Source organism: Perognathus longimembris, chromosome 8 (assembly GCF_023159225.1).
Source record: "Perognathus longimembris pacificus isolate PPM17 chromosome 8, ASM2315922v1, whole genome shotgun sequence".
Lineage (NCBI taxonomy): Eukaryota > Metazoa > Chordata > Mammalia > Rodentia > Heteromyidae > Perognathus > Perognathus longimembris.
Window position 1 is genome coordinate 69848766 of NC_063168.1, and position 24096 is coordinate 69872861.

Sequence of the window (24096 nt, forward strand, 5' to 3'; positions counted from 1 at the left end):
ATCTCATGAAGTGCTAATCCAAACTCTCAATGAACACTTTATGGCTTTGAATCATGGTGTACACTTCAGAATGTTATAGCTACATTTAGACCAAAACACAGTGTTTAGCTGTAAGAGGTTGTGTATTATACATTAACAGTAGATATAATAATCCTATTAAATTATAAGTCATAAATGAGGGCTGATTTTATGTGCAATCTGTATCATACTTAAGACTTTCATTACTTCAGTTATGAAAATGATTTTTATTTATACATTCAAGTAAAATAGAGGCATAATTATTATGTGGTTGCATTTGCATTAGTATAAGTGGATACTACAAATTTGAAGATAATGCCTTGTTCCCTGTGAATAAGATAGTTGTTTATAAATAGAACAAAATGCAGTCTTTGTGAATACAGAATTGCAAATTTGTATTTTCTTATTAATGTTGGTTATTATGTCCTTTAGATGGAACAATATTCTACCACTTAGCATATTAACATTTTGTTTAGCTATTATTATTTATATCACTTAGCCAATGGTATTTTCCCCAGATAAATCTAATTAGAGTTAGAAATGGATTGTATACAGAGTTCCATTAAAAAATCATTTTCACTGTGGGAAAACTTATTGTGAACATTAAGTGACTACAGATTTATATGATTGGACTAATTAATGTTTAGAAATGAGAGTATGGTCTAAGCATAGAGCTATGTTGAATGTATAAAAAGGGTGTTATTTATATAAAATGCACAAAAGTGAGAAAAATGGCAGTTGTTTTGGTGGTATGGCCAGCCCGTTGTTTTTCCATTCATTGGTTGCTTTACACTTGGCATGTTTTGATTCCTTACCTGTTGTCAATAATGCTGTTACATGCATTAATGTTCAAGTCTTTGCATGGAAATGCATTTTTATTTTTCACATAGGTACTTGGGGATAGAATTGCTGTATTGCATAACATGTTTGTGTTTAATGTTTGATGAATGGCCAAACTGTTCCTTAAAGGGGTTTCCCATTTGGTTTAAAATTTCTTTATATGATAAAACACTGGAGAAAACCAACTTATCAAGATGCAAAGGTTTCTTTTTTGGCTCATGGATTTAGGTGGTTCAGTCTGTGGTCACTTGACTCCTTGGCTTCTGAACCCGTATGTGGTATGTTCTGTATGTCTTGTATACTTTCATCATGGCGGAGAGAATGTGATAGAGCAATGTAGTTCTGTTACATGTAAGAGATTCCCGCAATCACACAGGAACCAGAGAAGGCTGAGGAGGAGCCCAGTACAACATAGAGTCCCCACGAACTTTCTCCTGGTGACCTGGTTTCTTCAACTAGGCCCCCCTTCCAGAAGTTTCTAGCACTTCCTGGCATTATAAATCCATTGTAGATTAATCCATGGATGAAGCCAGAGAACCTTTGCTTTGCTTTAGGACCTTTAGATTGTGTACAGTGTTTTCTTTACTTTAGCCTGATCCATATTGGGCATTTTATGAACACGTTTGCACACTAATACCAGTATTGTCCTGGGATAAAGGCAGAGATGTGCTCCTGAGTTCAGTGATTGGTTGTGCTTTTCTAGTTTTCCCTTCATATCTATGTATAAATGCTCATTTTGTCTTGCTGCAATGCTGGCATATTACTAGAAATATTGTAGCTCTTTATTAATTTTTCTTTTGCTGGAGTTTTTGACAGGACTACCTGATTAACATTTCCTCTGGCAGAGTCAATTTGTAGGATTGTGGCATCAGTGGTCTGGGTGATAAGACAAATTCAGAATATCTGTCTGTGCATTTCATTTAGCATGTAGATCTGATCAAAGAGCAGACATGTGGCTTGTTGTGATGCTTCCGGGTTAATACATTTACTTAGTTAATAGCTTGATGTGAGCTTATCATTTGATTGGATTGGCAAATGTACATCATAGATTTTCATGTCTCAGAAGAATTCCAACTAGCTGCCTCTTTTAACACTACAGTTCGAATTCTGAGATTGTTCTTCTTTTTTTTACTGGGTCCCTTTTTCTGTAGGACCTATGAAGTTACCGGTTTTAGCACAATGAAACCTGTGTATACTCAGTTTTCTTTTGCCTTTAGGGAAGTGTGATGATATTATTTACCACTTTAGACCATCTGTTAAATTCAGGTCCTGGTTGATCTCAGTTTAATACAAACTCTTCCTTAAGTGGATGTTCCTTTCCTACATGACCTCACTCATGATGACAACTTTAAATATTGGCATTTATGCTTAAAATTTTCTGCTTTAAATCTCTAGCCAGAGCCCAATCTCCTATGTATAGCTGCCAGCCTACCATTTCTACTTATAGTTCCAATAGACATGTCAATCTTGGAATGAGGAGGTTGAATTGCTGATTTCAACTCTTTTGCTCTACTTAACTCATATTTGATTAGGGTCTTTCTCTGTTTCCAGCTCATTGGAGAAATAAGGCAAACTTTCTTATTTACCTTCCTTCCCTAATGTACTCGAAGTTCATTAGGAGCAACGGCCATGTGCTTAATCTTAATGGCAATCCTGATACCTAGCCCGGGTCCTCACTCTCGCATCAGTAAACGTTGTGGCTATCTCTGACATCCAAAGACATTCATCCGAAGTGATAAAGAGTAGCCATGAAGGAGAAAGTAGGGGAGCGCTATTGTTCCTAAATAATAGCTTTTGTAATCTAGGTCCAAGACTACTAAGAGATCCAAAAAGGGCTTGGTCCTTAGAACTTCTTAAGTGTTGTGCATATGTGTTTGTGTGTGTGTGTGTGTGTGTGTGTGTGTGTGTGTGTGTGTGTGATAGTGATTTTGTTTTCAGGTAAGTATATTTTTTTCATGTAAGTATATCTTTCATGTATATTCATCTTTCTGTGGATTGAGCTCAGCTTTTTATTAGAAATACATAGGGGCCATGGCTACCAAAATCTAATATAGTGCATATGCTTTTACCTGCTAATTAGCAAAGGTCAAAGCAGTCAGATATGAGTGGTTTATTTCATGGGGTATTTTTTTATTCCTTCTTTAGATAGTTACTTTGAAAAGTAGCACCACCTATAAGAAGGATTATATTTTTACTATTCTGTGTTCAGGATGAAATTTGCTGTAAGTTAGTGTTAGGTTCAGGGAACTACTTTGGATTATTTAAGGATCTGTTAGAGGAGAAGGCATGGTTGACCCTAACCTGAGTTCTGTTTATAATCGTTTACCTTGTCTGTATGTACCATCAGCTCAGTTTATAGGAGGTCAACAGTCTTCTCTGAATTTAACCCTATATTACTGGAGAAAGCAACTCATTAAAGAGATTAAATAGGAGATTCATTGCAGTAATTGATTAACAGGAACTGTGTTTATGCTTAGCACATGGAACTATTCTGCTCTTGTGAATGCATTTGATAATGGTGTCTTTTGTTGTAAGATTTGGAAGATTATATTAGTGCTTAGTAAGTTAACCTTTAAGCCTTGTAGCATGGTAGACATTAATGAGATTTCATGATAAATTTTATGCTGGGAATTGTTGATTTGGTTTTGGGGTTTAATCTATTTCTGTTATTATACACTCTAAATTAATTAGCAGTGCGCCACTATGAATATAAAAAGTGTCAGTAGTAATTATTTAGGAGTAGATTTTGCCTAACCTCTTTTTTTTCTTTCCTCATTATAAGAAGTTGAAAGAAAGCTATTTTCTCATTAATGACTCTGACTTCACTCTGATCCTGGTAGACCACCCCCAAATTAAATGCTTATTCTGTGAGCTAAATGTGGCTTTGAGTTTACTTTCTCTTTAATTCTCCTGAGGGGAGAAATCCCCTTTTTTAAAAAAAATCTTTTTATCACATATATTTCTGAGTATGTAAATTTCATTTGTATTCTGAATAATTTTTACATTTCATATGCTTTAAATTTCCTATCTTGAGCTAATCCATCTGTATGAACAGAGTGAATTTCAATTTTGTTTTCTCAAATAAGCTTCTCTATCATGCATTTAGATACCTTTCCATTTGTCTGATTTACCTGTGAATGAAGTCATTCTGCATAAGTGCCATATTTCCTACCATGTTTATATGTTTAGTTCTACACTTAGATTAGTTGATGACATTCAAATCATTCAATACACCCTCTCAATTAAGAAGATTCTTAAGGTGAACAGGAATTGAAAATGTGACATGAAATCATATTTGAATAACATTTATCTACTATAGACACAACATTAGGCTTTCAGTACTGTAGTTTCAAATATTTAAGCAGTGTAGTAAAACCAAACTTCTTACATTTATTTTGACTTCAAACTCCCAAGATTCGAACATATTTTGAAGATATAATAATAAGTAGGTAGTACTTTAGGTGTTCTTAGATAGCTCACTTGGCAGTTGGAAAAACAAACACACACACACACACACACACACACAAATCATACTTCTAATATATTATGGAAAATGTATGAAAAGTGTCTATGTAATATGACAATTGGTAAAAGAATTTTGGATAAGGTTTTTTTTTTTTCCAGTCCTGGGCCTTGGACTCAGGGCCCGAGCACTGTCCCTGGCTTCTTCCCGCTCAAGGCTAGCACTCTGCCACTTGAGCCACAGCGCCGCTTCTGGCCGTTTTCTGTATATGTGGTGCTGGGGAATCGAACCTAGGGCCTCGTGTATCCGAGGCAGGCACTCTTGCCACTAGGCTATATCCCCAGCCCCTTGGATAAGGTTTTAACAATGTTCTACATACCTAGAATACTAACAGAAAACTAACATCTCCTACTTGTAATGCCAAAGATGGGCAAACAGCAGAAGAATAGGTATATTGAACAAAATCTTCCCAATTGCCAGTGCCAGTGGTCAAAAATATAGGAAAGGTATTAAACTTCATTAGTCATTGCTGAGATGCTAATTAAAACCAGAAAAAAATAACATTATGGGTGATACACTAGCTGCAAAGGAATGTAGTGAGTGCATTCTTTAGCTTTGTAACGTTCAACATCAGAAAGAAAATTTATGAGAGGCCAGATATAGCTGAATGAGTTGATCTGCAATATGGGTATGATCTAAAGCCTAGAAGATGTGTCAGTTTTTATTTACGCCTGTATTGCAAATAATTATTTTTTGCCTGATTTGATATATGTACAATATAACATGATTTTTCTGTCTTAATACATCTTTTTTTGGCTTTGCTTTTGTAATGAATATTGCTTTGTTCAATATTGAATTAATAGTTTATGCATTCCTTAATGTCCATAGAAACCATTAGAAACTCTGGTATTTTAAAGCAGTTTAGAATATATGAGTAATCTTAACCTTCAGGTGATTAGAAAAAATTATGAATATTGATTAGTATAGCTTAAGCTTTTATTAGGAAGTAAGAATAGAATTTATTTGAGTGTGCTAATGTGATATATTCTTTATTATTACAATGAACTTTGCAGCTTTTTTTTTTTTTTTTTTTTTTTGGCCAGTCCTGGGCCTTGGACTCAGGGCCTGAGCACTGTCCCTGGCTTCTTCCCGCTCAAGGCTAGCACTCTGCCACTTGAGCCACAGCACCGCTTCTGGCCGTTTTCTGTATATGTGGTGCTGGGGAATCGAACCTAGGGCCTCGTGTATCCGAGGCAGGCACTCTTGCCACTAGGCTATATCCCCAGCCCACTTTGCAGCTTTTAAGCAATGTAATTGGTAATTTTATAGTGCTCAGGACAGATAACTGGCAGGCCAGGATGGATCCCTTTTTAGAATCTTACAAGGCCCAAATCAAGATGCCAACAATGCCTTGTTCTTTTCTACAGACTCTGTAGAACTTTTTTCTGTGTTTACTCATGTTTTGGGCAGAATTTAATTCCCTGTGGTTGTGGACTGAGGACCACATTTCCTTGCTGGCTGTCACTTGAGAGTCGTTTTTAGTTACTAGAGACTTCCCTTGTTCCTTGGCTTATGGTGCTCTTCTTCCGTCTTGAAGGCTCGTGCTTCACATCACTCTGCCTCTTCCTCTATGGCTTCTCTATTCCACTCCCTGACTCTCACAGGGAGAAGTTTTCTGCTTTAAAGGCTCATGTGATCAGCCTGGTCAACTCAGATGCTCCAGCATGAGCTTCCCAACAAAATTTGTATCCTTCCTCATAGCTGCAAAGTCCCGTTGCCATGCCTTGAAAGCCATTCATAGATTCTAGGGCTTATGATGAGGTCTCAGAGGACCCACAGCTCTGGCTACTGTAAATGGCAACTGTGAACTTGATCTGAAGACTGCAGTTGTCTTAGGAATTTTTTTGTGTGATTATGTCCTGGTGATTACTGAGTGCATAATTTGTTTTTTGTTTTGTTTTGACTTACATAGAACTTCAATATTATATTGAAGGAAATAGACAAAATTAAGCTGTCAACTAAGCTTTCTGTTAGTAACAAGAAGACCAAGAACATTATTGGTATTGAAAGACTAAGCCTTAAATTTTCTTTCTTGTACGTGTAGTGCTTAAAAAATAGAATTAGGGAGACCTGTAAGTAAGGAGTTGTTTTAGTAGGATAATTCATCTGCAGATATGGTCTTTGCCGTTTTTCTTAAAAGCCTATTAGTGTATGGTTCTATTGTTCTCATGGAATCTTTCAAGGTAATAAAAAGGGAGTTAGGATTTTTGCTTATTCCTTCAATATTGGCAGGTTGTTCCACATAATGTACCTCTTAAGTTCTACTAATCATCTACTTGTTTGAACAAAAAAATGATGCCTTTTAGTAAGTAGTGTTGAAATGTGGATTATTGGAATATTCTACTTTTGTCAGGCTCATGGAGGCATCGTTTAAATGAATAATTTACTCCTTAATTAACGTAAATAATAAATGTTAAAATTTGTGGTTAAAGAAACATGAATTATTATATAATATCACGAGCACATCATTTTCATGCATGTTTCTGAAGGGGGTTCTTATTATCACAACATTCTATGATTCTGTTTTCTTTCCTAAATTTTATTTTTTAAGTGGAAGAACTTGGAAAAAATTATACTAAGTGAAATGAGCCAGACCCAAAGAAACATGGACTATATGGTCTCCTTCATAGAATAATTAGCATAGGTTTAGGCTAGTCATAGCAGAGGATCACAAGAACCTAATAGCTGTGCCCCTATGAACGCATAAGATAATGCTAAGTGAAATGAACTCCATGTTATGGAAACGAGTGTTATATCACTGTTGTAATTACTTTCAACATGCCATGTGAAACCGTAGCTTCTATTGTTGATGATCCTCTTGTATCCCCTTCCTGTGGTTGTACTCGCACTATCACTGTATCTTATCTGAGTACATTGGAAACTGTATATACTGGTATTAGAACTAGGAAAATGAAAGGGAATACCAAAATCAAGAGACAAAGGATAAAAAGACAAATGACTGGGAATATGGCCTAGTGGCAAGAGTGCTTGCCTCCTACACATGAAGCCCTGGGTTCGATTCCTCAGCTCAGCACTACATATATAGAAAAAGCCGGAAGGTGCTATGGCTCAAGTGGTAGAGTGCTAATCTTGAGCAAAAAGAAGCCAGGGACAGTGCTCAGGCCCTGAATCCAAGCTCCGGGACTGGCAAAAAAAAAAAAAAATTAGCTAATAGCATTACTTTCAGAAAGTATGATAAATTGATATGTGTGCATGTGTGCATGTGCACACATCTATGCACACGCCATTCTATGGCTTGAACTCAGGGCTTGGGTGCTGTCTCTGAGCTCTTTTGCTCAAGTATAGCACTCTACTACTGGGCCACACCACCAGTTCTGGTTTTCTGGTGGTTAGTTGGCAATAAGAGTATCAAGGAATTTCCAGCCAGGGATGGGTGGAAACCAGGATCCTCAGATGTCAGCCTCCTGAGTCACTAGGATTATAGACATGGGCTACCAGCGCCCAGATCCCTGAGCCACAGGTCCACTATAATTTGAAATATACAAAGTTCCTACATGAACTGAAAATGCAGAAAAGACTGAAGTTCATTCTATCTGCAGTCATTTAGTTCTATAAGTTATCCATAGTGAGACACTTATTATTTTCATGTATGTTCTATTTTGTGTGTATTTAAACCCATATTTTTAAACTTCTAATTAATTTTACTAAGTATGAATAAATGCAACAGTGATGATGGAAAAAAGCACAGAAGCAATACTTGCAAAACCATTTGGTGTAAACCAACTGAACAGCTCATGGGGGGACAGGGAAAGGGGGAGGCGAGAAGGGGGAATGAGGGAGGATGTAACAAACAGTACAAGAAATGTACCCAATGCCTAACGTATGAAACTGTAACCTCTCTGTACATCACTTTGACAATAAATAAGAAAAAAATAAAAAAATAAAAATAACTGAATAAAAAGAAGAAACAGTATGCTATTGGTGCTTAGTTTCACTTGTTACTAAGATGAACTTCTAAGTTTCCTGATCTCCACATCTAACATCTGATCTTCCAGGGCAGTCTGACTATCCCTGCCAGCCCAGTTCTTATTCCTGCATACTTTCAATCTGGTAATATTTTACCTTTTACAATGCAGAATGAAGTAAGTGCTCCAGGCAACAGCTCAGCTGATCTGTTACACTGGACCACAGCCACCACCATGAAAGTTCTTTCCAACACTACCACCACCACCAAGGCAGTGCTGCAGGCTGTCAGCGATGGGCAGTGGTGGAAGAAGTCTCTCACGTACCTCCGGCCTCTCCAGGTAAGCAAGGCATCCTTCTTTATAAAGTCAGTTTATTAGCACCGCTTTTCATCTCTTTTCACTGTTAAATTTTTGATTATTCAAACAACATCTAGTCTGGGCGTTAGTGGCTCCTATCTGTAATCCTGGCTACTCAGGAGGCTGGTGGAAGATTTCAGTTCAAAGCCAGATCAGCATGAAAGTCCATGAGACTCTCTTCTTCAATTAACCATCAAAAGAACAGAAAAAGCTGGAAGCAGTGCTGTGGCTCAAGTGGTAGAGGTCTAGCCTTGATCAGTAAAAGCTCAGGGACAGTGCCCAGGCCCTGAATTCAAGCTCCAGAATACACACACACACACATGCGCGCGTGCACACACACACACATACACACATGCACGCATGCATGTGCGCGCAACCTAAAGTCATCTAGGCCTCCCATCAGATGGAGAGTGAATAATCTATCCCATACATAAAAGATACTCCCATGAAGGAGTTTCCAAAAACACTGATACTCATTTCGGTAAAGTTTGGTTTATATATCATAGTGACAATTTAGTGAGATGAGAAAGAAAAAGGATTCTATCAAAGTTGGCTTTTGCTATATTCCTAGAGGCATGCACTTGGGTGAAAGTGTTAGTAGTTAATTTGGTGGCAGCCGAACACTCTTGTGTCCATTCTGGGAGTAGAGATCAGGGCCAGTAGGAGAACAAAGGAGTTTTTTGCCTTCTTCAGAGCTACTGAAGCTTTTTGAGGAGGGCAGTGCCATGTCAAAATAAGGTATTAGGATGGTTGCACTGACTGGTAAAGTGCACTCACCATGTGTATTACACTGATTGCTTCAGTGTCTGATTCATTGATGTCAATGTGACCAGGAAAATCCGCAGGTGCTGGAGGGTGGTTGAAGTGCTGCTTGTAGAAAGTAGCTGTTACTCTCACCTTCTCTGCTGAGTCCTGTGTCACTCTGACACCCTTGCTTTTGGCCACTGAAAGCCTGTCAGTAAAAGTCTCCAGAATTCAGCCTTTTCTCCCTCTTTCTTGCTCCTTTTTTCTCTCTCCTTTCTCCTCTTTTCTCTCTCTTTTTATCTACTGTTCTTTGTTACATTTAGGGGCAAGAATTTGGTGGTGCTTATCGAATGGGAACTGTGGCCAATGAAGATCTAGAAAAGCAAGGCTGTCATCCCTTTTATGAGTCCGTCATCTCAAATCCCTTTGTCAGTGAGGTAAGGACAATGTGCCTAAAAAGAGATATCAAGCTGTCATGGTATTGTAGCAGTGTAAAAAAAAAGAACCAACTCAGCAGGGTGTTGGTGGCTCATGCCTGTAATCCTAGCTACTTAAGTGGCTGAGATTGGAGGATCTAGGGCCATTGGTTTATGTTTATTAGTTGGGTACATATTGTGACATATTATGAGATAATTTATTGGATATATTAGATAAAATAATAATATATAATGAGGAGCTACTCTTCAAGTCACTGGAAGTCATAAAATCCTGCAGTTGTATTTTTAAGAACATGTTCTTAGAAGTAAAGTCAGCCTATTAAAGGTGAGCCTGCTGCTTTTGTCTAGTGGGAAGTGACCTATGACACCTACCAGCATGACTCAATGGAAAGCTTTGCCCAAGTGTTACTGAGAACTGGAAAACTTGCAGAGGCTAAAACTGAAGAAGTGTTTCCGACTACAGAAGGTAAGAAAAGACTTAGTTTCACAAAAGAGTGGAATTACTATTAAGAGAACAGTAATACTGTGTGAATTAATGAGAGGAAAATTTCAGTAGTTTATAATTGGCTAACTTGACACCACCATCCACTCAAATCATTGATTCATAGTTCAATCTACTTTTTGAGAACCTATTTTTTTTCTGGATCCTTTATTGAGGATTTGAAAAGACAGCTAAGATAGAATTCCTCTCTTTAACTTGCTAATTATGTAAAGTGATTATCATAGTGAATGCTGTATCATACTCAATAAGTAGTTACTGTATAGTTTTATGCTTAACTGGATATAGACCTATAGGTAGACCTTTCCTTGTAGAGTTTTGGGGAAAAAAATACATATACAGGGCTGGGAATATGGCCTAGTGGTAGAGTGTTTGCCTTGTATACATGAAGCCCTGGGTTTGATTCCTCAGCACCACATATATAGAAAGAGCCCGAAGTGGCGCTGTGGCTCAAGTGGTAGAGTGCTGCTAGCCTTGAGCAAAAAGAAGCCAGGGACAGTGCTCAGGCCCTGAGTCCCAAGTTGTTGTCATCGTTCCCCCCCCACCCCCTATCTCCCTACCCCCCCTGCACTGGCAAAACAAACAAATAAAAAACATAGGGATTTTTCTTTCTTCCCCAGTGCTTTTCCAAATGATCTTTTCTGACACTCAGATTTAAATGATCCTTCATAGAAACAAATCTAAGCTTACTGAGGAACATTTAAAAAACAAATGAAATGTTACTGAATAGGGAAGTATTTCAGAGTTAAGGAAAGGTATATTGTATATTCTCTTAATATACTATATACCTTGAATACAAGGAAGATTTTCATAGTAATCTTCCTTTTTCCTTACATTTGTGTTTTTTTATGAAACTTTATGTTTTTGAATTTGATATCTTTGGGTAATGTTAATTTATTTGGAAAAGATATCTTTGGCTATTTTGTAATATCAAATAACTGGCAGAAACTCAGTAGTTGAAGATTGTTACATGTTGAGTGACACAAATTAAAAATCATGTCACAAATGTGATTCCTGATTAGGATGGAAGCAGGTTATACTGTAAATTAGACTTCCAAAAATGATCTGCCTTTTAGACTTTTTAAAAATAAAGTTGATGAAAAGGTTTTTTTATGGGGACTAGCTAAAGAAAATTGATCATTATTTATTTAGCTAAATGAATGATTGAATGGCCAAATCAATGATGCTGGCAACTTTTCTTTGTGAATTTAGTTCTGGAATAAAATTTATCACAAAGTGCTTTCTAGAGGCACTGATTCTGCCCAGAATTAGTGCTTGAAGGCTTAGGCATAGATTTCATCGAATTTTGGCTCTCTGACTAGATTAAAAATGTATTACATTCAAGTTTTAGGAGTAGCATTGCAGATTAACCTCAACCTGCTCAAAGTATGGCAGGACTTCTTTTTTTAAAATAAATAACACATTTAAAACCGGGATATCTTATGGATTCTAGTGAAACCTGTGTGGGACCAACCTTACTTCTCATCCTTTTTGTGATTTTGTCAAATGTTACTTCAAATGGCTTGGAGATTCCAAAATGGAGTGGCTTCCTATATATGGAACGTGATTTCTACTTTGTAAGCAACACTGAGTCTCAGTGATAGATGCTAGGAAAGTTTTTGAGCCCAGCTCATATTTGTTTGGCTTGTTTACTCAGTTGGTGCTCTTCCACCTACCTGAGTAATACCGCCAACCCAGAAAGGGAAGTTTTGATGACCAAGGATAGGGGTGATAGCCCTTGTCCAACTCCTCAGTCTCATCTCTTAGCTAGAAGGGGCCCTTGGTTGGGCACTTGGGTTGAAGAGATAAATGAGTTGTAATCTTGTGAGAGGGAGAAGTCAAGAGTGCTTTGGCAGCAGTTGTGGAGGAAGTTTAATCTCCACTGGGCCTGAGTCCTATCTAAGGTGGTTGTAGGACTAAGGCGGTTGAAGGATGGACACCTGCATGTCTTCTAGTCCTGGAGCAATGCAGCATGGCCTGAAGCTTTGCTCTCTGAGTCTGATGAGCAGGCCTGTATTGTCCTGAAGGAAGCCTCCTTTGGGGAATAAATGTTTGACAGAAGGTTGTAACATTTCACATCATCGTCAGAGCAGACCTCTTTTCTTTTCCCAACATTTTATTAAGAAAAATTTAAATTCACAGAAAAATTTAAAAACATTTACATTGATACTGATCTTCCATAGACCTTGTAACTAGAGCTCACATTTACATTTTACCATACTTATTGTATATTCAACACATTACTTTTGCCCTCTATGCATCTACCCAACCCAACTTATTTTTGGTTTATTTCAGAATTAGTTGCTGGCTCCAGGGTAGTTTATCCTGTGACACTATACACTGTGATTTTCTTTGACCAGAGTTACTATTTATTAATTTTTTTGTAAATATTTTATTGTTATTATAAAGGTGATATGCAGAGGGGTCATATTTATGTAAGTCAGGTAAAGAGCACATTCTTTCTGGACAATGACACCCCTTCCCTTGCTCTCCCCCAGTTTTCCCCTCTCTTTATTGATTTTGTATGAGACAAAGTTTATAAACAGTAAAGTAGAAAAATTATACAGCTGGGTTAAAAAAAAATACAGCATCTTTGTGACCCTTCACTTAAGACATAGAAATTTACTATCACCCCAGAAAGTCCTTACCTCTTACCTCCCTTGAAAGTTCTGTATGCTCTGAGTCTTCTGCTGCTAGAATCATTCTGTAGCTCTCAGTTTATATATTGGAGTCATATGGCATGTCTTCATTTTTTGTGATATTTGATGTGAAAGTTTTGAGGTACATCATGCTGTGACCTTCAGTTGTATTTGTTGGTTTCTGTTTTACTTTGTATGAATTTGAAATAGTTTATTTTCCTTTGACTAAGCATTAAGGCTAGTTCCAGTTTATGACTACTCTGAAAAGGCTTGTGGACTTCCTGGTAGAAGTGTTCTTGTGGATATGCATTTAATTTCTCTCAGGTTTTATTTCCATTAGATACATGTAGTATAGAATTAGGGGTTAATGTATGTTTTTTTGAGTTACACAATAAACTGCTAGGCCTGCCCTACTGTCTGGCTGCTGGGATTTCCCAGGATCTTGGATTTTCTGTTTGGTGTAGATAGACACTGGGCAACGAAATTCACCAGTGCCACTTCTTCTTGTAGATGGCATCTACTTCCAGTTTTGGTCTGCTTTCAGTACCTCCCTTACCTACCCCATGTTTTTTATACTGTATCTCAAGTTTGTGGTTTTCATACACTGGAGGGCTGTGTCAGGGAGAGAACCCAGTCTCATAAGAATTTAAATAGAATGACTTGCTCTGGAGTTCATCAGGTACAGGGCATATTACCCAGATAGGAATAGAAAGTCCAAGCACCTCTTTCTTAGGGTTAATTGGAAGAAGTCAGCTCATGAATGAAGGCCTATCTTATGTAGAGACTTCTGGAAACCCTTACCTTTCCTGGGAGTGGAAATGGATTCTAGGAGCCTATCCATGTTTCAGTGGATGAACTTTGTGAGCAGATCTACTGCAGGACTGGTAGAGGGCTTTTGTAGAGGACTTGGCTTGAAATAGGAATTTAAAGAACACATGGTCATGTGACAATTAGTTACAAGTGTTTGCTTGGCCCAATACTCCCAGGAATGTACCCTGTGAATGTGTCCATTCACCATAAAAAGAAAGGGGGGCTAAGATTATCATTAAGATCATTAGCATGAGATTGTTAAGAGCCTAGTAAATACTCCTAGGCATGATACCTATCTTATAAAACTCTTGTTTGTTTTCAGAGATACCTGCATTTCTGAGATTGATCTATTTATATAAACTTCCAAGCTTGTATAAAAAACTAAAGATTCAAAATTCTTTCAAGGCTATTTGGAGCTAAGTCCCAGAAAGCATCTGTAGCTTCATTCTGGCTCATAGGAAAAATAGTTTATAATGTTTACAATTTTATTATTATTGCTGTGTATGTTGTTTATGGAGATTTCTTGAGCATTGGTGGAGCTGGGGTATCAGAGTGATTTTTCTGGAAGGAATAATATCACTTAAACCACAATTAAGGTTGACCCTTGGTTATACAGACCTTACATGTCAAATAGGATATATTTTTTAAAAGATTTTCTTTTCCTCCAGTCATTAGGGATTGATTTCAGGGTCTTAAGCTTGCTAGGCAGGCACTCCATCACTTAAGGCACACACCCTTAACCTTTGCTTGCTTTAGTAATGTAGGGCCCCCCTCCTCCTTTTTTTTCAGCACTTCTCCTGCATACACCTCCTATGTCCCTTGGATGACAGACACATGATACCATATCCCAGCTTATTTTATTGAGATGTCAGGTCTCCATAATGTTTGCTTATGTGATGTCGAACTGTGATCCTCTTTATCTCTTACCTGTGCATGCCCTTCTTCCCCCAGTGCCCCACCATGAGCTACCATACCAGCGCTTAAAGTTTATTTTGATAGAGGCTGGCTTAGAACTCATGATACTCTTCCCTCTGTTTTCCAAGTGTTGGAGTTATAGAAATTTGGCTCTACACCTGGCCCTAATAGAATTTTTTTTTTTTTTTTTTGGCCAGTCCTAGGCCGTGAACCTCAGGGCCTGAGCACTGTCCCTGGCTTCTTTTTGCTCAAGGCTAGCACTCTGCCACTTGAGCCACAGGGCCACTTCTGGCCATTTTCTGTATATGTGGTGCTGAGGAATCGAACCCAGGGCCTCATGTATACGAGGCAAGCACTCTTGCCACTAGGCCATATTCCCAGCCCCCACCTAATAGAATTTTTAAATTTAGACAATAGAAAACTAGTAGAGCAATTTTTCTAAGCTAAAGACTAACATCATTACACTGTGCTTGATTAGCTTGATTAAACTTGCTATGGGCACTGCTCTTTTTTTTTTTTTTTTTTTGGCCAGTCCTGGTCCTTGGACTCAGGGCCCGAGCACCGTCCCTGGCTTCTTCCCGCTCAAGGCTAGCACTCTGCCACTTGAGCCACAGCGCCGCCTCTGGCCGTTTTCTGTATATGTGGTGCTGGGGAATCGAACCTAGGGCCTCGTGTATCCGAGGCAGGCACTCTTGCCACTAGGCTATATCCCCAGCCCCTGGGCACTGCTCTTTTAAGAAGAGTCTAGAAGGAGACTGAAGACCTATGAAAGGAGGAGTTGGGAAGTTCTTCAAAGAATCCAATTTTTTTTTTAAAAGGATCAAATCTTGGAGTCTTTATTAAAAGGCCAGTGCCTGCATGGTGGACTCCTGTCTCAAAGACCAGCAGTCAGCAAATACACGTAACACTGCTAGGAAACCTAGCCATGAAGTCCAGAGAGGAGAGTAAGAACAAAAACAACAGCAACCAACCAATTCACCTCCAAACAAGAGCTGAATTGGGATGCCATGGTGACCAGAGAAGAGCAAGGAGAGTGGAAACAGGACACCTCAAAGAGTCCAGTTTTTGAGCAATAAAACCCTAACTCTCAGGTTACTGGGAGCTAAAACAGAACAATGTGTCAAAGTTCTGGGGAGGTTTTGGAGGTAGCCCAGTGGGAATTGTTCATGTCCTGTATGTTGGGGACAGGAAGGAAGATAAAGCTGGAGATGGTGGACTTCTGATAGTTTCAGCATAGCTTAATGAGAGAATAGTCTTATTTCAGAAATATGGAAGATATTGGTTCAAGACTGACTAATTTAGGGCAAAATTGGCTACTTCTAAAAATTAAGTTAAAAAAATCTTAATATCTTGAATAGCTACCTCTTGAAATTAGGAGTATGGTTAAGTTCTCCAGAACAGAACATGTGCAGTGGTACTAAGAGATGGTGGTGAAATGATATACCTACCCTAGGGGAGTGGGAGGAGGGGAAGGAGAGGATTATAATGCTTTGGAGGTAGCTGCAGGTGAGCTCTTGCCCTTAAAGCTCAATAAGGGCTATTACTTCAGTGAAGTAGGGAGGGAAGGAAGAGAGAGGAGAGAGCACACACAAACAAAACTATTGGGTTTGGTGGCTTTGGAGAGAGCAATAATCAGTTGAAACACAGGTTGGAAGGACTTAGGTACTGAGAATCAAGAGAGTGGCTACAATATAGTCAAGCACTTATCTAAGAAATTTAGCAATGAGAATGAAGGGGGATTTTGAACTTGTTGGAATGCCTAGTTGCTAAGACTGGCATGATAGAAAAGAACTTAAAGGGGCTTTAAACCTCCTTTTGTAAGTGGAGGAAAACTTCTTCCATAGAGAGCATGGAAGGGGTAATTGATTCACTTGATTGTGTATATTCCACAATACATACAAGAGTGCAAGCACCCTAATTATCCAGGTGTGACTGTTAAGTCTACTGCTCTTTTGAGTGAAATTAATCCTCATGCTTAGATGAAGTCATTAATTCATTAATAATTGTGACTTATATAAGATAATAATTGCCTCTGTTACCACTGTGGTAACTATTAATAGAATAACCCATTATCAGTCATTTGATTTCAGGGGAAATTATAATGTGTCCTAACTGAAGAAAATCATTTGTATTGGTTCAAGCTTCAGCCTGTCATTTACAGAGGGAGAAGGGGACACCGGGTACTTTATGTATGCCAGGGAGCTACTGTGCACTTGAAATCCTGTACCTTATTTAATCATAGTTATATACTAGGCAAGTGATACTCAGGTCCCAAATCTAAAATGTTTTGAACACCAGAGTGATTTTTTGGTAACTTGTATGTCATCAAAACCTGAACTAAACTGACATGACACAATTTCCAATTTTTGCCTCTCTTTCTCACTGTGAACATTTGATGTTATATAACAGGGCATAGAATACAAAGCTAGTGGAGATGTAATGATCTCTAATGATGGAGATGTAAATGCAGTTTGAAGAAAGCCCGAGCACAAAGTTAACAAAACCCCATCTCAACAAATGGGCTGTGCTTCTGCATCTTTACTCAGAAAGTTTCTGCCTGTGCTGAGGAGTCCTAATGTTTCTCTACTCCTTCCTGTAATATCTTCATGGTTTCAGGTCTAACATTGAGGTCCTTGATCCATTTTGAATTGTAACTGGTACAAGGTGGTAGATGGGGATCCGGTTTTAGTTTCTGCATGTGGATGTCTAGTTTTACCAGCACCATTTGTTGAAGAGGCTGTCTTTCTTACATCTGATGTGTTTGGCTCCCTTATCAAATACTAGATATAGGTTTAGATGTGAGTTTATTTCTGGGTCTTCTATTCTGTTTTATTGGTCATTAATTGAAGTTAAGCCCAGAAAGACCAAGGATATATGTTTTGTCTCATATGTAGAAGCTATAATAAATCTATAAGTATATAAATATCCACTTTGGGGTAAAATCCAATTATACACAAGTGTGTTAATTGAAATATGGTAGATTCAGGAGAGAACTCAAATGATGTAATTCCTTAGAAAGGTTAACTCACAGTGCAACAAAATAAACACCAAAAATCGGGTATTTGAAAATAGGGGGTAGGATCAAGGGGAAGAGGGTAGATGAATGAAGATAGGAAGCCGGGGTGTTGCAGTTTTAAAATTCAGTGCATATTCTACAAAATTAAGAAAACTGAGGGAAGAGGTGAGGTTGGAAGGGCTGAAGGGGAATGATGCAAGGGGGTTGACATTACTCAAGATCTGTTGTATTCATATACCGCTTTTTAATGGCAACTCCTTTGTACAACTGCATCAAGATACAAATAAAATTAAAAAACTAAAATGTGCACAGGACTTGACTCAACTGGTAGAGCCATTGCCTGTCATACATGAGGATCTGAGTTCATACCCCAGTACCAGCCCCCCTCCCCACACCCCCCCATAAAAAGAAGAAAGGTTTTGCAGCAGAAATGTCAGTGTTTGATTAGTGGGTGCTCCCGGTCCATGCTGATGAGGGTATTGGGTAGTACATATATGTATGCAGCATGACTAAAGGCCAGATCATGTAGATACTGATATAAACCCGTGATAGACCTGAACTTTGGTCCCGTAGCCTTGTAGTTTTGAATATGGTTTCTTTCCTGATGCATCATTCTGCCTGAGGTTTTTCTAATTCATATTTTAGTTTGAGTTTTTCTAAAATGTATCTGAAATTTGACTTTTTTCAGATGTCAGGAGGCAGGCAGGCATGGAAGTGATTGTCATGAAGATGTTGATCTAGATTTCTAAAACAGTAGGCGCAGCAGGAAAGCACATGGCTGGTTAGAGGCAGAATCAGCCAGGGCATTCCTGGTATACGTTACTGTGTTTTTCATGGCAGGGGAGGGCAGCTGGCAGCAGGTGGGTATGCTTAGGCATGTGGAACATTGGGTGGTACGAATCATTTTTCCAGCTCTATGCTGCAGAGGGTGGACTCTGTCGGGAAGCTGGCCTCATTTTGAGTAAGACAGGAGATAATTGCCTTTTGGAGTATGAAAGGCAAGATAGATCTTTTGGTTCAGAGCCTGGATTTGGGTTGGTTGGTTTGCATGTCAATGCTCAGCTCACACTATTAACTGGACTAGGAGGGCAGCCTCTCCTTGGGTAGCAATGTCTCCAAATGGCAATTCATCATAATTCAAACACAGAACAAACCCACCTCCTTGGTTCACAAAGCTACATATCTGAAGTCACGTAGATGCTATTTGCCTTGGAGCGACGGTTTTCATTGTTTGGTGACAGTAGTGACCCTGTGGCTAATGATGACTCTAAGCACAGTTTTTGTGTTTACTTTGAGCTCATAGAAATGAACTGTATTTCCTTATTTTTGCCTGGTAACAAACCTTGTAGTCACTTATATGTGTTCAAAAATGTTAGTAGCTATTTGTGACTTGTGTCTGATAGAGTGCAGTAGTTTTTATAATAAACTTAGGGAATTCAGATAGCCCATTCAAAAATGTCTCCTGGAGGTTTGTATTTGTCTCATCTGTTATTGGGATGTATTTATTTTGGGATTTCTTTTGGGTCTTTGGTAGTAGCATGTTTCATCCCTTGAGGGTACTTTAGTTTTTGGAAATAGCCAAGTGCACATTAAATACATGGAAAAGTTGAGAGGATGTTGTGATTTTTTTTTTTTTAAAGGAGGTGTGATAAGATTGTCAGTAATGGGACTTAATTTCCAATGTGGTTCTGAGGTTGGCTCTGGCTACAACTCTAAGAAGTAAGGTTCTACAATAGCTAGAGAGAAGCCACACACCTGAAATACAGGCTCTTGGGGGCTGCCTTTGAAGAGAGTGCTAATTTTGATATGTAGGTTCAAAATTTTTATGATAAAGAAGGGAAATATCTAAAGAAAATTGAAAGAGAGTAGGAAAAAAGTAGATGAGATTACAATTGAAGGTTACTTCACAAAATAAAAAGAGAAGCTGTACGAAAGAAAATTAACTACTAACAATTGCTAATAATGAAACAGTTAGATTCTTTTTTCTTCCTTCATAATAAAAATGTAGGCCTGTCAAGCATGTTTTGAATGATAGACCTCAGTCAGAATAGAAGCCCTTGAGGTTTATCTAGATATGTGTGTGTTGTGTGTGTGTGTGTGTATACATGCACGTGTGTGTGTGTGCGCTAGTATAATATGTAATTTCTAGACTCTGAAGTAAATCTCAAGTAGTCCTAATTTTCAGCAGGCTCGGTTTTCATGGTTATCTCTTGCTTGATATTCTGGCATCTAAAATTTATATCTTAATCCCTTTATCCTTCAGTTTTTAATAGTCTTTGAGGGTATATTGCACCAATTTCATCATTCTTATTTGCTCTTTAATTGTTTGTACAGAATTAGATTTGAAAATTATTTGTTCCAAGACTTTCTCTTGTCCTGATCTGATTATTCTTCAAGGACTGGAACTTAATTATCTCCAGGCATCTTAGAAAGTTTTTATTGATTTGAACGAAGGGATAAATTTGGAAATAGACTGAAATGAATAACTTTTGACTAAAAAAATGTTTTAAAACTGTATGACTTCTTTGGAGGCCTGAGGCTGACTAATGGTCCATGGAATTTGTGAGTCTTAAACCACACATGGATATGAGTATTTAACCATCAGTCATCTGTGGAGGCAACGTGGAAAAAACTCAGTATTCCTTCCTGTGAAGCAAGTTGGAATTTCTAGGGTAGCCTCTGACACTGTTCACCCCTTCTTGGTTGCTCTCTACTCCTCTCATCCCCACTATCAGAATTTCAGCTAAACTAGATTATTTTTCCAAGTAATTCAAATACTTGAAAAAACACATGGTCTATTTCTAAAAACACATATCATTTACTATAAACAATTATTGTACTACTCCCCTTTAGTAGAACAGATCATGAATCTATATGTATTTTAAAAAAATGATGGCTTTATGTTATGATTGAGGTGACTTTCTGGTATTTGTCACTAAATCTATGAATAGAATGCAACTTTATTAAAACATGCTGTATATAAACAGAGGCTTTATTGGCAATGTACTAGCTTATTAAAGCTATGATGTGAGCAGATTGCTATGGAAATGTTAATTATTGGGATAATTTGAAATATGAACAAAGCAAAGGGCTGATTTTCTTTTTGCAGAGTGATAAAGAGGGGTGTTTTGGAAAGAACAAAACATCTTACTACTGTAGTAATCAAAATTTTTGGCCTACATTTGTACTTATAAGAAAATTTTATTGCTCTGATCTTTAGTATTCCTTTCATCAGTCTCCAAATTAGCTGTTGTTGATAACTGCAATGTTATAGCTTGACCTTAAGTCTTTACAAATCAAAAGCCCTAACTGTAATAGACAGCCATCACTGGCTTCTTTTCTCTTAAACTTTGCAAAAACTGTCCCAATGGAATTTCCTTATGTGTAAATAACACATGCTATACTTCTTCTTAGTAAAGGCAAGAGTGTTATTTTAAATAGTTTAAAAATGTCATCGATATTTACATGGTGTTGAGCAGATTGCATAAAAGTGTTAAAGAGACCTCTTAGCTAATTATCTGTTCAAATCACTTATGACTAAAGACATGACACTTAGTTACTAGGAATGTCCTAGAGGTCCTTAATCAAAAGTAATGTGTTTTTTCCCCCCTGCATTTAGTTCTTTTACAACTGGCAAGTGATGCTTTGCCTAATGATATGATGTTGGCTCTTGCTTATCTCCTCGCCTTACCACAGGTAAGTTCACCGTTATCAAAGAAGATCTGAAGTTTTATGCTAGAGCTTTTTGTTTTTTGTTTTTGGCCAGGCCTGGGCCTTGGACTCAGGGCCTGAGCACTGTCCCTGGCTTCTTTTTGCTCAAGGCTAGCACTCTGCCACTTGAGCCACAGCGCCACTTCTGGCCATTTTCTATATATGTGGTGCTGGGGAATTGAACCCAGGGCTTCATGTATACGAGGTAAGTGCTCTTGCCACTAGGCCACATTCCCAGCCCGTTTTTCTTTTCTTTTCTTTTTTTTTTTTAAACCAGTAAGCCTGTTAATTGTGAGTCATTTCTCCCTGATAGTTCTTAGGTACTGTCCATTCCTATTCATTATCAAGAGATTGAATTCTATTGCCTTAGCTTTAGTATAGATCTTGTTTTGTTTTGTTTTTGGCCAGTCCTGTAGCTTCGACTCAGGGCCTGAGCACTGTCCCTGGCTTCTTTTTGCTCAGGGCTAGCACTCTGCCACTTGAGCCACAGCACCACTTCTGGTCATTTTCTGTATATGTGGTGCTGGGGAATCGAACCCAGGGCTTCATCTCAATGAGGCAAGCACTCTTGCCACTAGGCCATATCCCCAGCCACTAGTATAGATCTTTACATACACTTTTACATCATAGATTCTTCCTTGATAATCTCCTAGATTTTCATATCATGGTTGCATTTGGGCTGGAGTTGATATGATTGGAACATTATATCAAAATCCTAGGGTCATTACTAGAAGTGTAATGATTTATAGTAAGGTTCTTAATTTCCTTTCCACTAAGTTAATTCTGTCACATTCTTTCCTAGGTGGTAGATGCCAGCAAGTGCTTTGAAAAGCAGGCCCACTCTGCATTATCTCTACAGCTGGCGGCTTATTACTATAGCCTGCAGATCTATGCCCGCCTGGCTCCCTGTTTCAGGGACAAATGTCACCCTCTGTACAGGGTAAGTCCTCATCGTTTCCCTGTTACCAACGTGTACAGCTAAAGCCTCTCTGAAACAGTCCAACACCTTTGTATCCAGAATGCATTTCCTCTTAGACATAGTTGCTTTTCCAGGGATCAGTTCCTAATATTTATTGCAAATACTTTTTCACTTTTAGCTTTTGCATTTACTTTACTTAGGAAAGATTAAATTAATAAAAGAGGCAAAATTTTAATTTACTAACCAAGAGGATGATAACTGTCTAATTTAGGAAAGTAAGCAACCTCGTTTCTTTGTGAAATACTTAATACTATACTTTCATTTTAAAGCCAGAAATATGAGACTAGTGATTGTGTAGATGGAATACTGAAAAAATAGGATCCCTACTTGGCTTAAGCTTTGGACTTACCTTCATTTTTCATTTTTGAAAAACCTGACCATGGCTTCAAGATCCATGTGCCACTGGAGATCATGGTCCTCTAGGTTTATTTGTTCAAAATAGATCTAAGGTGAGCATGGAAAATTGTCTACTATTTACTTACTTATTTGTTTATTTATTTACTTCAGTACAGGGGCTTGACCTCAGTACTAGGGTCCTGTTCCTTCGCTTTTCTGCTCAAGGTTAGCACTCTGCCACTTGAGCCACATTTTCTTTTTTTTTTTTCCCCCCAAACATGCTTTCTTCTTAAATAAAAGAAACAGAAATCACCATGCTACACTTTAAAACAAATACAAAGGCAGACTTCTTTCCTATAACTACCAGAAACCATAGCTCAAGCCTGTCCATGCCTGACGTGTGCACCTGGTCTGAGGGAGACCCCAGCAGGCCCAGGTGAGCAGTCAGTTCTGCACAAGGCTGACAGCCCGAGCCTCAGGTGAGCTCACTTAGCAGAACAGATCTGGCTTCACTCCCAGATCAGAGGGTGCTCCATCGTGCTGTCCCCTCAGTCTCCAGATCCGGGAGTGTTGAGCCACATTTTCATATATGGCTTTTTGATGATTAAATGGAGATAAGAATTTCATGTACTCTCCTTTCTGCGCTGGCTTCAAACGAGGATATTCAAATCTCAGCTTCTTCAGTAGGTAATAAATGTGAGCCACCAATACTTGGATTATCAACTTTTTGTGTTGATTTTTTTTAAGGAATAGGTAAGTAAATATATCAAACATTTAAGTCCATTATCTACAAATCTAAAGTCCAAATGAAGCAAGATTCTCCCTCCTTTGACCCAAACAGGATATGCAAAAATAATTTCACATGTGTACTGCAGTTCTAGCTTCTTTAACCATCCAAAAGCAATCTAAGAACCTCCAAGTATGTGAAAACATTTTATTTGTGATAACAACTATTGTTGTGATGCATCAGTTTTTATTTGAAGTGGAGAAACGTAGGTGAATGATCTACAGCAAAGGTTAAGCTTCCAGGGATACTGTCATAATTAGGTGTGTGTTATTTTTGGAGTAGCTTTATTATGATATTGTTTGGTCAAGAAATAGTGTTTTCTTATTTTACCCAGTTGATGTAAGGTATTTATTTTGAGAGTCTTGAGTTTCTTTTCTTGATTGCTTAATTGTACAGTTATAGTAAAATTATTCTGGCAGTGTTGTTTAGCTTTTGTATCTCAGGTGTGTTTTATACACTTCCATATACTGTGCTATAAATTGATGCAATAAAGTGGTTATATGGGGGAGATGTGTCAGGTTCCCTTTACATTTATCTTTTCATTAGTGCTGTATATATA

At 38.1% G+C, this 24096-nt stretch overlaps 1 protein-coding gene across 1 annotated transcript in view; it reads left to right on the forward strand.

Moving 5' to 3' along the window:
* Positions 1-24096, forward strand: part of Nbas (NBAS subunit of NRZ tethering complex) — a 248911-nt gene that overhangs the window by 139081 nt on the left and 85734 nt on the right. The window contains exons 36-40 of the mRNA XM_048353401.1: positions 8479-8646; positions 9732-9845; positions 10194-10311; positions 21344-21420; positions 22238-22375. Of these exons, the coding sequence (XP_048209358.1) occupies positions 8479-8646; positions 9732-9845; positions 10194-10311; positions 21344-21420; positions 22238-22375 (615 nt within the window). The remainder of the gene's footprint in view (positions 1-8478; positions 8647-9731; positions 9846-10193; positions 10312-21343; positions 21421-22237; positions 22376-24096) is intronic.